Source organism: Amia ocellicauda, chromosome 16, assembly GCF_036373705.1.
Source record: "Amia ocellicauda isolate fAmiCal2 chromosome 16, fAmiCal2.hap1, whole genome shotgun sequence".
In the NCBI taxonomy this organism is placed as follows: domain Eukaryota; kingdom Metazoa; phylum Chordata; class Actinopteri; order Amiiformes; family Amiidae; genus Amia; species Amia ocellicauda.
The window spans coordinates 19420683-19436135 of record NC_089865.1 but is presented as its reverse complement, the minus strand read 5'-3'; the positions used below and the strand labels follow the sequence as shown (position 1 = coordinate 19436135).

General features: G+C 39.9%; 1 protein-coding gene across 3 annotated transcripts; it reads left to right on the top strand.

Moving 5' to 3' along the window:
* The first annotated feature begins 1324 nt into the window (after positions 1–1324).
* LOC136711400 (UDP-glucuronosyltransferase 1A1) lies at positions 1325–15423 on the top strand. 3 transcript variants are annotated; one of them, XM_066687653.1, is made up of 5 exons: positions 1325–2363; positions 10685–10816; positions 13011–13098; positions 13581–13800; positions 14231–15423. In XM_066687653.1, the coding sequence occupies exons 1-5, from the start codon at positions 1494–1496 to the stop codon at positions 14514–14516; spliced, it is 1596 nt and encodes a 531-aa protein (XP_066543750.1). In that variant the 5' UTR covers positions 1325–1493; the 3' UTR covers positions 14517–15423. The 3 variants fall into 3 exon arrangements, with proteins under 3 accessions (XP_066543750.1, XP_066543749.1, XP_066543751.1); XM_066687652.1 differs by lacking the exon at positions 1325–2363 and adding an exon at positions 5540–6500; XM_066687654.1 differs by lacking the exon at positions 1325–2363 and adding an exon at positions 7314–8365.
* Positions 15424–15453: the final 30 nt, after the last annotated feature.

Here is a 15453-nt window from a genome sequence, read left to right as displayed (position 1 = left end):
AGGATCCTGAAGATTATATAGTTGTACCCTTTGAATTTATTCACCCAGAGTTTCTTGAATGAATTGAAGAGTGAGAAATATGATCTTTGTGTGTGCTGTGCCATTCTCCCTTGAGCGGTGTGTTTGTTTTTAAATAAAAAATCTCTGTACAGTAAATCAATATGGAAATGAGCTCTGAATTCATGCTATTCCTTCTGCTTGATACCCCTGTCTAAACAAACATTTCTGGGTTGAAATGAAGTATACTATACATTTCAAATTACCTTTACCTACAAAGCACATCACAATTTGTTTTCTGCAAATGTCTGAACATCTGAATATGAATATTTTGTTTGAGAAACCTTGTTTGTTAGTTCAAAGGTGCAGTGTACCTGCAGATCATAATGAAGTGCAGGTGATATAATTCAGTTTTTCACAAATGTAGGCTTGGATTAAACTCATGCATCCACCCACTCACCAATCAAAAACTACTAACCCACCGCTACATGGCAGCTCTCTATTGGGTAGACACAAAAAGTCTGAGGCAAGCTGAACATTTCCAGAGAGTGACATGTTAGGAATGTGAGATTGGTGGCTGTGTCCAAGTTGATTCAATCTAGGTTTTGGTCTTGGGCAACCACTTGCAGCTTTGTTGATTTATCTGTGATTTTATTGGTTTATTATTGATCTATCTGTTTGTTTGTTTGTTTATCTGAGCTATCAATAATTTGGACAAAGAATGTTTTGTTGCTGCTCTCTTTATTGTAGTGGTACATAATGGAAAATGCAAGTGTTTAAAAGTGTTTAAAATGCAATTAAAAAAAAACTGAGTAAATGAAGAGCAGATGACTGACTCACAAAATGAACCCTGACTTGGGCCCAGGAGAGGAAACACTGTTCATAAAGGATATTATTTGTCATTTAAACACATCCATCATGCCCATCCAACATATCTTATATTCCTGTGATGACAGGGGTTTAAATGCATCCTGCTGTTGCACTCATCTTTCCATGCCTCTTATTGTAGTTTCCAGTTTCTGTATCATTTTTGCATTTAGTGACCAGGTTTCAGAGCCATAGGTGAGTACTGGTAGTATGCATTGGTCAAATACTTTTCTCTTCAAGCAAATGGGTAGATTTCCTAATGCACTCCATCTTCATCTTGAAAATTTCCCGAAATGTGGGTGTTCTCACAGAAAGACAGTTAGCCATCCCTCTCATTTTTGTTTTTTTACATTTACAGTGTTGACTATTAAGTAAAAGGCAGTTTAAAGTTAGAGATGACCTTTGTGCTTTTAAGCATATGTTAATAATTGTTAAAGTACCACCAAAGGTCAGATTGAGTTGTTTGTTGTTTATATGACTCTATTAGGTGTGCCAGTCTAAACTTTTTAAAGCATTTTTTATTTTGTGTATGCCTCTCTCTGAATTGGAAAACTGCTTCAGACGGCTGCACTCTACTGCCGTAATGTTTGTTTAAAGCTGTTGTTTGAGGAATTTCTGCACTGAACAAGATGGCTGTTACATGGAGACAAGGAGAGGGATTTCTGCTGGTGTTTATGCTCTCTCTAGGTCTCTGCTCTTTCCATTCAGTGGGGGCTGGAAAGCTACTGGTGATGCCTATGGACGGAAGCCACTGGACCTCGATGAAGGCTGTGGCTGAGGAGCTGGGCAGGAAAGGACACACAGTGATGGTGGTTATACCAGAAGTGAGCTTACGACTGGGTCCTAGCAGCCACTGCACCACCAAGATGTATGCTGTCCCCTACACCAAAGACTACCTACAGAGCCTCCAGGGGGGTCAGAGTGCAAATCTTTTTAGCAGCAAGCCCCTGTTGGAACGAGTGCCCCTGGTGGTGGAGAGGGCAAAGAACATCTCAAGTTTGTTGAGGACGACGTGTGTAAGCCTCCTACAAAACCAAGAGCTCATGCGTTACCTGAAAGAGCAGGACTTTGATGGCGTTCTAACCGACCCTATAGTGCCCACCGGAGCCATTGTGGCGGAGTACCTCTCGGTTCCCTCTGTCTACCTGCTGCGAGGGATTCCCTGCGGCTTGGAATTCACTGCCATGGCCTGCCCCAACCCCCCCTCTTACGTGCCACGGTTTTTCACCAGGAACACTGACCAGATGACTTTTGCAAAACGCGGGATGAACTTCCTGGTCAGTCTCCTGGAACCAGTGTTCTGTAAACTGCTGTACTACTCATATGATGACATCGCTTCGAAGTTGCTCCACAGAGAAGTCACTGTGGCGGACATCATGAGCCGGGCCTCGGTGTGGCTCCTGAGGTTTGACTTTGCTTTCGAATTTCCCAGGCCGCTGATGCCCAACATGGTTCTGATAGGAGGAATCAACTGCGCTGTGAGGAAATCACTCCCACCGGTAAGCTGTGCTGAATAATCCACTGAATAATCATTATGCTAGGGTGCTTTGTAAACTGATAATATCTGGAAAATCAGTAAACTGGTTAAATATTGTTAATATGAAACTGACCAATAAGAAAGGTGAATGGATATTGGGAGAACATGAGGGATTATTTATAACATCTTGCAAATGCCCTTATATCAAAGATGATTATGTTCAGCTATCCATTTGTGTGGTTGATATGATGTGCTCCTTTTGCCAGATGCACTGCTGTCAACGTGGCCGCATTCAGTACTGCTGGTTTTGGAATATGTGTCAAACACTGTATGCTTGGTGATTTTGTACAAACCATCCCTTTCTTCTAACCAGTTAAAAACATTCCTAATTCTACAGCATCTCATCTCTGACCTTTTTGGAAATGTCAGCAGTGCAGTTGATCCCCTTTCCCCAACTAAGGCTGTGCGTGCAAACCCACACGAAGGGTTTACAATTAACTAGCTTATCTTATGACCTTTGTGGTGGTATAGATAGCATCAGTAGCAGCTGGTGCGTGACCATTAACACTGGTGGAGTGGTCCCTGAATCGCTAACCATGCCCACTTTTGAAATTATTATTTGAATAATGACATGAAAATTAAATGGAATTCAGGCAGTGATTGATATTTAGGCTATATAAGAGAATAGACAGTAAATAGCCTACTGAGACAATTAAAAACGCTAAGGTTGCACATACTTTAAAAGATGGATTTCCTTTATCCTATAAGTGTCCCTGACAAAAAAGGCATGAGGATAAAATAAAGTCTAAAAATAGCCTTCTCCAGTTTAAAAGTCTTTAAAGGAAAAAATGAGAAGGATATGTTAAATTGACAAGAAATATGATCAGCCTTTAAGAGAAAGAGGGTTGTGTCCTCTTTTGAATTTATTCTTTTATATCGTGTTTTTTATATTATTCTGAAAAGTGTTTCAAATCCCTCACCCCTGTGTTAGATCATATATCTACTGCTAACGATGGCCAGGACATTATGCAGGGAAAACAGAATTACTGTATTCAGTGCAGAGCAACCACAGTTCCATGTTTTCTCATCATACCATGCGCTTAAAAATGTCCTGTTTTACGTATTCCCTTTGTCCTCTGTGTGTTAATTTCTGGTTTGTCGAGGCCAAACTGCTTAATTACCAACTTGTCTTGTAATTGTAGTCATTTAAATGTTGTTCCATAGTTTTCACACAGTAGCGCATTGATCGCCATCTGACACAGGGCTCAGAGTTGTGCAGAGTGAGGGCAGACGGTCTGCTGTCCCTATGAGCCTCTATTAGCGCTTCCTCTATATTCCATAGCTGGACTGAGACCAAATCGATTTTAACTCTGAAATATCCACACTTGTTGTTTAATTTGATTAATTAATTGTACAGAAACTGGGTAAGATTTATTACAAAGTAATTTATGATGTTTGATTTGGAAAATGTTTTTAGAGGAAGACCTATGTTCTGGGGTGGATTAAGTTTTCAGTGGGGCTGCCCATATAAATGAGCCGTGCCTGGATATCATAATTTCACACACTGCTTTTTGTGTCCCAGAGAGTGGAAGTTTGCTCTTCCAAAATGGCTGTAATACAGAGACTAGGGCCTTTTACAGTTAAGCTACTGGTTTTCCTTTGTCATATGTTTCCTGATTTAGTGTGGGTGGGGAAGAGTTTGGTAATTCCAGCAGATGGTAGACACTAGGCACATTTACACTGCCATTTCTGATCCAGATCAAATACATCGGTAGTATCAGTGGAGCAGATAGGAGAACACTTCCCTATTGCCCATATTACAAATAAAATATTGTTCAAACTAACACTAAATGGCTTGTAATTTTATGCTAGCAAAAATATATAATAGTATTTTTATTTTCAATGCTTCGGTTGTGAAAAAATATGCAAGTGCGTTGGTTTTACTTGTTATAATAATTCATAACAAGATAAATAAAATGTTCGATACAGCCCTGTGTTCCAAAGACTAATTTAATATATACATATAATTAAGTCTGGTCTGACATGCTTATGCGCATGTGAGGACCCCTGTGGAGGCTGAAAGTTTATCCTGATCAAATGGCAGTGTAGACGCAACACCACTGTTCTTGATCAAATGTTCTGATGCATACAATTGATCCGGATCAGAAATGGCAGTGTAAATACACCTATTGGCTTGGGAGGCCAGTAGAGGAGCAACTGCAGAAAAAAGGACACTGAGTAATAGTGACTGTTCCAGAGGTCAGTCTTGCAATGGAGCTGGCCAGCCATTGCACAACCAAGACTTACCCTGTGCCCTACATCAAAGAGCAGCTAAATGGGATACAGAAGACACACGTTCAAAACATTTTCCAGGGACATACCAAATCTCCTATAGTTAAATAGTAAACTGCATCCAAACATCATCATTACAAAGCATAACCAGGATGACTGCTGTTGAACCAGGAATTGATACAGTACCTGAACGAGCAGGACCTTGATACCCTTTTGACAGACCTATTGTTTCCCCCCAGGGTCATAGCTGAGTATCTGTCTGTCCTGTCCATCTAGATGTTGTACAGAATGACAAATGATGATCTGGGCCTCTGTGTTGATTATGAAGTTTAACCCTGGTCATTTCAGCCAAACCCCTAATGCAAAACTGCAGTTTTACCATCCTATATGTCACTTCTGCTCTGCACTGCACTGCATGAGTGAGTGTAACTGTGAAAGTAGCAGTTAATCCCAGCGCTAGCTCCATTCCACAGTGTAGTAGGAGTCCTACCACAAAGGTGCCACAGGTTTTAATCTGCAGTTTCTGTGGTGCCCCAGGCAGGGGCTTGTTCCCTGAAAGACAAAGTCCCTGAAATCCGATACGGAGAATTTTGTGACTGGCTCTGCAGTTTTCATAACAAGAATACATTCTTAAAGTACTGTAAAAAAAACACACACACACACACAATTGAGTATATAGGTAGCTAGGCATTACATTGGCTTTTTGCACTTCGGTTTTAAATAGCATGATTGTTATTGAGACTCTCTTGATTAAGTGATCTTGATTGTGGGGTAGCATTGTTTTCAATATGTGTGTGTGTAGCCTTGCCTCTTTGTCCTTTTCTGCTCTTACAAAGGCAATGATTTGCAATGTCCTCATTTGTTTGAATTGCACGAAAGCAGGCTCAATAAATGTCAGAGTTTGCCACTCCTCTTCTGGTTAAACCTCACTTCAGTGCAGATCAGTCCTCTACTACACGTAGCAACAGGTTCACCTGCTTTCTCTCCAACACACAAAATGCCCATCGAACGCAAATTCAGGCAACAGGTCACGGTTGGACTGCTGGTCTCTCTCTATGTATTTTCATTGCATACTGTGCAGGGTGGAAAGCTACTGGTGGTGCCGGTGGATGGGAGTCATTGGATCAGTATGAAACCAGTGGCTGAGGAACTGGGACAAAGGGGACACACAGTGGTCGTGGTAATTCCAGAGATCAGTCTCCGGATGGGGCCTTCAAGGCACTACACAACCAAGACCTTCCCTGTGCCCTACACCCAAGACAGGCTCACAGAACTCCAGGACATGCAGAAGATGTTAATTGCATCAGACATGTCTACACTAGAAAAGGCTCTCTCCATCATCAGCTTCATACAGACTGTACAGAACTTCAGCACGACAACTTGTGAAAGCATGCTGTTTAACCAGGACCTAATGAGGGAACTGAAGGAGCAAGAGTTTGATGCTGTTTTAACAGACCCCGTATTCCCCTGTGGAGCGATCCTGGCTGAATATCTGTCCATCCCTTCCATCTACATGTTAAGAGGAATTCCTTGTTCACTGGACTTTAGGGTCACTCAATGCCCAAGTCCTCCATCTTTTGTCCCCAGGCTTTTAACGAGGAATACAGATCACATGACCTTTCCTCAGCACTGCCTGAACTTTCTAACCAGTCTCCTGGAACCCTTACTTTGTAAATTTTTTTTTTTTAAATTTGACAATACAGCTTCTGCTCTCCTCCAGAGAGATGTCACTGTGGCAGAAATCATGAGCCGGGCCTCGGTGTGGCTCATGAGGATTGACTTTGCTTTTGACTTTCCCAGGCCACTGATGCCCAACATAGTTCTAATAGGAGGAATCAACTGTGCTGTGCGGAAATCCCTCCCATTGGTAAGCTCCCATTTCTTACCAAACTGTGTTTGCTGTCTTAACCGCTTTCTTTTTTCTTGAAAGGCCTGTTGTTTTATTCATTCCATATGCCCACCACTTTTTGTATCAAGGAGAGCATCTCAGCTCATTTGTACATTTGCACTTAGGTGGATGTTAAAGGGGAACTTCACTAGTCATGGTATTCTGCTAACTGAGTTTGAAAAAAAAAAAAAAAAAACTTAAATACTTAATTTCATGTGCTCCTGAAATCTCCAATTCTCTCCCAAACTGTCTAAAATGGTTTGGTTGTCATTGTTAGTGATTCTGTGACATGGAGGTATTCTGATGCATTCTTTACTGCCTTGAAAATCTGCTTGTTTCTTCTTAGTTTCCAAAGCTGCTGTAACCTATTACTCTGTAGTACAAATAGGAGGTAAAAGGTGAGCAATGCAGAAATAATTTCTGCTGGTTGGTGGCACTGTTTATCCAACTCTCTTTAATATTCTTGCATGTGAGATGTAACCTGCTTCTACATATTACACATGTATGCCATTCAGAATCTCTCTCAAAAATGTATTTTGTTTTGGATTGATAATTAAATCCCAGTACTGAGGGATAGTTGATGGAAGGGGTCAGACTTGTGTAATATAAAACAAAGGCAGTGTTTTTTCTTTGTCATTGCAAATTGCAAATATCTGCCTTCTAATTCAGACTTAAAATAATGAACCTAACCTGTGATAAGCACAGCCATGAACTTTACACACTGAGGTGGGAGTGGTGACTGGCTGGGCTGGATAAAAACTTTGCCTGCACAAGCAGTGGGAGCAGATGTAACCAACCAGCCCCCCTCCAACACACACATACACACATTCACATGCACACTGGCACGCACACATGCACGCACACACGCACGCAGACACACACATACACAGAGTACAGCCCTTGCTGGTGTACTCAACCAGACCTCCCCGAGGTATTAATGCTTGAACAGCCTAGCTCAGCTGCTCTCAGTCCTTACAGCCATGGCCAGGAAGCTCTGGTTTCCTGTAGCAGGGTTGCTTGCCTGGCTCTGTCTCAGTGTGCTGGGGCCCACGGATGGGGGCAAGCTGTTGATCATGCCAGTGGAAGGGAGTCACTGGCTCAGCCTGAAGGTGCTGGTGAATGAGCTGGCACAAAGGGGACACGAGGTGGTCGTCCTGGTGCCAGAGACGAACATACTCATCAAGGGCTCGGACGCCTACAAGACAGAGACCTTCTCCGTGCCGTTCAGCAAGGAGCAGCTGGAGCAGAACATTGCCGGCTTGATACAGGGGCTATTCGGCAAGGGCCCGCCAAAGGACAATGGGATTATGGCTAACCTCAGGAGGCTTATTAACTTCACTAATATGCAAGTGAAAGGGTGTGAGAGTCTCCTGTACAACGAGGGACTGATGCAGCATCTCAAGGAGGAGAAGTTCGACCTCATGCTCACTGACCCCTTCCTGCCCTGCGGATCCATCATCGCCAGGGCCTTCTCCCTGCCCACCGTGTACTTCTTGAGGGGCATCCCCTGTGGGCTGAACTATGAGGCCGCCCAGTGCCCCATGCCGCCATCTTATGTGCCCCGCTTCTTCACGGGCAGCACAGACCGCATGACCTTCCCCCAGCGAGTGCAAAACTACCTTATGATGCTGGCACAGTTTTACTTATGCAGAACCTTATTCACCAGCTTTGATGAGCTCTCCAGTAGATACCTTCAAAAAGACATCACTTACAAGGAGCTGTTAGGTCACGGCTCCATCTGGCTGCTGCGATACGACTTCACCTTTGAGTATCCCAAGCCTCAAATGCCCAATATGGTGCTAATCGGTGGCATCAACTGTGTCAAAAAGAATGTTCTGACACAGGTGAGTCTTTCAAGGTGTTCAATACTCTCAGCAATTTCTGGGGATGGCTGTCACCTCACATAAAAACTGTATTTCATAGAATTGTATTAATTGAATGTAAGGTAGTCTATTTTGTTTTCTTCATCTCAACTTGCCACTTACTTACCTCTGCTCTTATGTATGGTTTGCACATACTTTTCAGGGTGCACTTTAAAACTGAAATGATCAATGAAAGCAAGTAAAATAAACTGGGACTTTTTTCCCAGTTACATTTTCTTGCTGTTCACGAGTATGAATCGAAGAAATTGGAAAATTACAGCTTGGATATTTCACCAGCTTGGCTAAGAGTGTCAACTCAGAAATGCAGATTGGATTGAATTAATTTCATGAATGCAGAAACCTGGCTTAGAGTTCTGTTATTTTAACATGCACATAATTAGGCAGTCTTGCAGTACATCAGACAGATACTGTGGAAATTGTTACTTAGTGTGTTCTCAATGATACAATGACACATTTTCTTCTAATCGATGAAAACGTACACATTATTACATAATTTTAATGTATTGCTGATTTTTCCTACTGACTCTTCATTCATTTTTGTTTTATTTCCTCTAAGTCATCTTTTGTTTTACACTAAAAGACATTGTGATTTCTCTGAGCTCAGGCAGAACAAGACCTGAATTTTCTCTGGCCAGCATTCAAGCTGTTTTAAACCTACATTTGTAACATTGTTCAAACACGTTTCCATATCCCACTTCCTCTCTAGGGAGCAGGGGAAGAGAACGTTTCCCTGTTTTTTAGGTCATTTTAACTGCTTACAATTCTTGAGTGCTCAAGAATGGGCTTGTACAATACTAGCTATCAGTATACTTGGATGCCGTTAGTTCTTTTGCAAACTGAGCAGCCACATTTTATTAATTTTTTTAAAGAAGATGAAGAAAAATTTCACATACTGATACATTACTTAGAAACGTCACATCTAAAGACATTCTGCTTCTCCTAATCATTTGTGAACTATGAATAGTGTTTAATTTATTCATGTTTTGATTGATTGAGCTATGAACTAGTCTTTAAAAGCTCCAGGCTGTCTCTTGTATAAATCTGAAGTAAAGTATTTCTTGAAAATACCCTGATGTGTGCGTACTTTTCAGTTCAATCCACAGCAGCATATCAACACCATTTAATTAGCTACTATATAATTATCTGCCTATCAAGAGCTTTTTTTTTTTTAAATGTATGTAATGTTTTTGTTCTTCATTGTTCATAGCAGAATAAGATTATGCTTAGCGTGACTGTAGAAGAAAAAAAACACTAGCCAAAATATGTATGGGGTCACGCAAGTTCACACGTTTGTAATAGTTTACTGCAGGGTCTGTAACATGAGCTATGTAATGCTGTAGGACTGCTGGCAGTGTAAGCTCGGAGGGGATTTCAGAGGATCTGTTCTATTTGAAAGTGCACTAAATACCATCATAAAGGAGCTTTATATGTCAATTTGTTTTCAGCTGGTCATGAAGTATTATTTAAGACTGTTTATTTAACAGAGTAATTAATGTTGATCAGCCAGAATTTGATGATTTGAGAATTTGTAAAGGAAACATGCTCTGTACATGCTTCTTAACAGAGAAGAGAGTTCAATAGAGTGGGCAATGTGACTCTCGTGGAATGAAGCATGAATCTCTGTTATCTGTATTAAGGTGACCATGACTGACTGAACCAGGATGATAACGCCAAGGCCAATTTACTGTATGTGCAACTAAAGTGGACAACGTTCCTGTAAGCCATGGGTAGAAATATGCATTAACTGTTTTACTCAAGTCAGCTGTTCAGAGGTTCTACTCAGTGTGTTGTGGGCAGAGCATCCAAAAACTGAAAACTAAAGCAAGGCAAAAACAACAACAAAACACCTTATGGTACAGAATTAAATAAGACAATGTGGTTTAATAAGATCATATCCTCATTGACCTTTGTAACACTAAACCAAATCAAACTTTGACCCACCTGCAAATCACAAATATCAAAGTCAGGTTGTATAAATAGTATAAAGTGGTTTCTAAGAACAAATTAAGCAGAGTTGTACTTTGTGATTTGCCAGTAGGTCAAAGTTTTGATTCAGTCTAGCCCAAAGTGTTGTAAACTTAGCAGGGTAATAAATGTGTAATAATAACTACCTGTTCAGACATAATCAAAATGAAATTGGCCAATATGCTGCGTGTCTGTGTCTGTGGTCTGGCCTCAAGTCTGTTGCAGACTGCTGTTGACCCTCCACAGATGAATCTCATTCATTCAGCCCAGGCCTGCTGATATTGTGTCTAATGCTGGCTCTGCTCCATTCCACAGGAGGTGGAGAAGTTTGTGAACAGCTCTGGAGAGCATGGCTTTGTGGTCTTCACAATGGGCTCGATGGTGTCCGAGATGCCACTGGAGAAAGCCACCCAATTCGTTGATGCCTTCAGGAGGATCCCCCAGAAGGTATTGAACTGTCGTAGGGTACAAAGGTTCAGTCAGTGTCAAAAAACATCACTCACATCACAAGCTCCAAAAACAAAACAAAAAGCAAACTGAATAGCTTGACAAACTTCTCGAACCTTGCCCCTATGATTGTAATTTACCATATTCGGCATTTCTCTTTCATTTAATGCTCTCTAAAATCTATATTCAGAAGAGCTCAACCTTTCAGCCAAGGATCTCCTGAATAGATCAATGATCTGTGTGTATGATTACTAACTACAATTATGGCTAAAGGGTTTTGAAGAGCTACTGCCTTGTATTCAGGAGATCGTATGAAGGATACAGCTCCAACTAACAAATTCAACAGTGTTCTTATTAAGGGTTTCCTGTTGTAATCTTTTGGTTCATATTAACTCTGTTGAAAACTAACACGTATTTCCACAACATTCAACATATACCAAGACTGAGTTCGAAATATATCTTAATATATACAATTTTTGTGCTGAATTAATCACTATCTAGTCAGACATATATTGTAGATACTTGTACCTTTTGTTAATCGATGTTTACAAACAGCATGTGTGCCAACACCCATGCTAAAAGCAATTCAGTGGTAAAGGAAAATAATGTAGCCTTAAAGAACTGAGTTACTTTTAGATTGCACTGAATGAAAATCATCTGAGTTACAAACCAAAATTTGGATCCACCCTACACTCTGTTATTTGATAGTTAATGAAGAAAAAGAGATCTCTGAATCCATCTGCTGTTGATTTCAAGCATAAACAATGTTTGTGGTTCAGTTGCTCTTATTTGGGGTAGTGCTGGAGCAGAACATATTGTCTAAACATGCTTCCTAGACTGGAAGGCATATTTTTTCCTTTGCTTTGTTCCCTCAAAAAGGCTTATTAAATTACCAGGACTGTAACATAAATGAATTACAAAAAGATATCCTGGACTAAAGTTTGTATTCCAATATGTGATTTTAAATTAGCTTGTATTACTGTACATTTATGGAAACAAGACAGGAATGTAAAATACTCTCAAGTCAGTGATGAGAAACTTACTTTTAAAAATGAGTATTAATATTAATATTATTAATAGTAGTAGTAGAAAACGTTTTGGGGAATAGAAATATACAAGGCAAAGTCTTCAATTTAAAATAACAAGGAACTGCATCAATTGCTCGTCTCACAAAATAGAAAACATCTCTTGCTGTTCTTGAACATGGAACTACATCAGTTGCTTTTCTTTGAATAGAAATGTGCTGCTGCACAAAATATGCAACTTTGATTCTTTTTCTCTTATTTTTGTTTTCTGTGCTTAGTATGAAATAAACTAAAAAACTGTAACCACAGTCTCTGAAACGAGAACCTTATAAAAAAAAAGCACATGTGGTTCACATTAACAGCCCTGTGAGCCTCTGGTAAATCACAAAGGAGCAATCTATCAGCTCCATGTCTTATATGTGTGTGTGAATGCAATACCAAGAACACAGCTAGTACTTTCCAGGACTTAAATCTGTTTGAAGAAAATACAGGAAAAGAGGTATAGGGTAAATATAGCTAAAGCTACCATTGATATACAGAAATGTGTAACAGGTACATCAGATTTTTACAGTTTACTAAAATGGAAGTTTATATAAGAAGATATTATTTCAGGATGAATATTATATATGAAAAGTTGCATATTATTATTATTTGATTGAGGTAGTTGCCCAAGAGGACTCAGATTTAACAAGGAACTCTAAACACTGCCTGTTTAAAAAGTATATAGAATATAATTCTGAATCTAAGAATACAAATCTCAAAGGATTGTATCAGCTTATTGTGGCTGGTTCTGTGAATACCTATTAAATGGTATAATAATGGTTTTGATTGACTGTCCCAGTCTTTCTCTTCTGTGCTAGTCTCTCCACTGTTAAAGAGCTGCACACTATCTGCAATATCATATGACAAATCGTCACAATTGTTAACGATTACCCTCCTGTCACTTACACCCAGCAGCATCCTGTATTCCTGTCTTAATAAGCCTACATTGTATTCTTCTCAGATGCTTATGTTCCTTGTATCTGACTTCCTTGTGGGAAGACCAACTCCAGTTTTCTAGAAAAACACTTTGTGTGGATGTTTTGTCTGTATATTTTGATTTGCGATAAGGCTTGGGTGTTTGAAGCTGTAGACTGTCTCTTATGCTGCGCTTTTGTTTGTTGTTCCAGGTTCTGTGGAGGTACACTGGACCCACACCAGACAACCTTCCGGACAATCTCAAGCTAATGAAATGGCTGCCACAGAATGATCTCTTGGGTCCGTGCTAATGTTCTCCACAATTATAATATGTTTTCTGAGAGGTGGCAGGGTTTAGCAGTGATTGCAACGAGAGGCACACTTTCTAACAGGATTATTACACATTAGTGGTATAAGACAAATAGTTTAGATGCTTACACATGTTCACAATACATTTACTAGGCTGTCACCCCACCCTTGGCTTTAACAACAGAGTCCAGTGCGAGAAGCTGGTCTCTGAAGTTTCTTCCTCATATGCAATTGCAGTCCTTCTCAGGTGGTTATATGCCTAAAATAGCCTAAAATCTAATCAATATTGTTTACCACCATATGCATGACTTCGATGGCACCCTTCATAAAAGCAGCCTCTTCTCTGCACATGGACACTGTATATATATATATATATATATATATATATATATATATATATATATATGAAAGAAAGTCTTTCCTCTTATCTGAATGAGCTCAACTTGGCGTTGCCTCTTTTCTCACTTTGCCAGGCCATCCAAAGGTCAAGGCTTTCATCACTCACGGAGGCACCCATGGCATCTATGAGGGCATCTGTAATGGAGTTCCCATGGTGATGTTGCCCCTGTTTGGGGACCAACCTGATAACGTCCACCGCATGGTCACTCGGAAGGTCGGCGTTTCCCTCAACATCCAAGAAATGACCTCCAACACCCTGCTGGAGGCAGTCAACACAGTCATTCATGACAAAAGGTGAGAGACCCTTATCTCATTCAGTCTTTTATTGATTCCTATGTAGTGTCAGTCACAAGTTTCCATACCAATGGTCTTAACTTCAATTGACTGTAATATTTAGTTTTTTCTCTGCTGAACTGTTGTTCAACAAAATCTGAAAATATATAATTGCTAGAAAAAGATTTAGTTGAACACTACGTATTGAATAAATTTGGTTTTGTTGACTTTAAATAGTTTTTTTTTCCATTCTGCATGAGTGAACACTGAATATTTGACTAAGTGTGAACAGAAGTGACCATGTAGTCACTGATTTTTTAAATATTTTCTAGCTATTTCTAGTGATTGTATTCTCTACTTATTTTGATATAATTGAAACAGGAAACAAAGAAAATCACTTCAAAGGACTGCTTCACAATAAGTGAGTTCCTGTTGTTTGTCTTTCTCCTAGCTACAAAGAGAACATGATGAAGCTTTCAGCAGTGCACAAGGACCGGCCTGTGGAGCCGCTGGACCTGGCTGTTTTTTGGACAGAGTTTGTCATGAGGCACAAGGGGGCAGAGCACTTGAGACCAGCTGCCCATGACCTAAACTGGATCCAGTACCACAGCTTGGATGTCATTGGACTGCTAGTTGCTGTGGTGATCATATCTTCTGCCATGATGGTGAAATGTTGCACATTCTGCTTCAAGAAATGCTGCCGTAGCAGTACGTCTTTGAAAAAAAAGGCGGACTGAACAGACTTGAATGAAACTGAAAAAGGAGCAACACAAGGCAAGAAAATAAAAATACAACAGAACATACAACATTCAATACCCTGTATAGTTAGATGGTCAACTTCAATGTGGCCATCCCTTTTTACAGGAGGAAAAACCAACTGCATCTTAATCGACAGGGATTTTCTGAAAGTAACATTGTAGCTCTACCTCTTTTAACTTACTAATCATTGAGCATTAAATTCAATGAGCAACACATCACTGATGTTGCAGTCTTATGGCTGATGAAGAAACCAACACTGGTCCAATGTAGTGAGGTTGTGTGAGGCAGAACAAAACTATGAATGAAGCAACAACAAAGCAGTTGTGTAATATAAAATGGAGGAGTGGGGGTTCCTCCCTCCCCGTGCCCTACCTCACAACTTCCTGTTAGTGTTGGTCAAATTTTAGGTCAAGGCAGAAATGTGCTAGAAAATGGCCAGTTCTGTCCCCATTTAAATGTTACCTTCAGAGTAACGGACACATTAATAACAATAAATAACATTTTTGGTTCCTTTTTTTTTAACTACAATGCAGTTGAATGGATTAATCTGGATACTATTATACTGCATCTCAGCCTAACACACTATTGTGCCTTTGCTGTATTACATTTCAATATGTATTTTTTTTCTTTAAACCACTCATGGTAGGACTGAAATTAATAATTTTTGTGTGTATTTTAACATTGATTAATCAGCCTGTATAATCAAAGAGTCTCCGTATGGCAATGTTTTCATTCAAACTTTATTTTTCTAGGATATGATTTCAAATTTGATTATACTATGATTGGTGTACTTATTGACCGTTGTTTTGAAACCAACAATTATCAGGAATGCAATTGAATGTTTTTTAAAAAATAAACTAATAAATGAATGAATAAATGAATAGAGTTATGAGTCCAGACACTTTTTTTTCTACC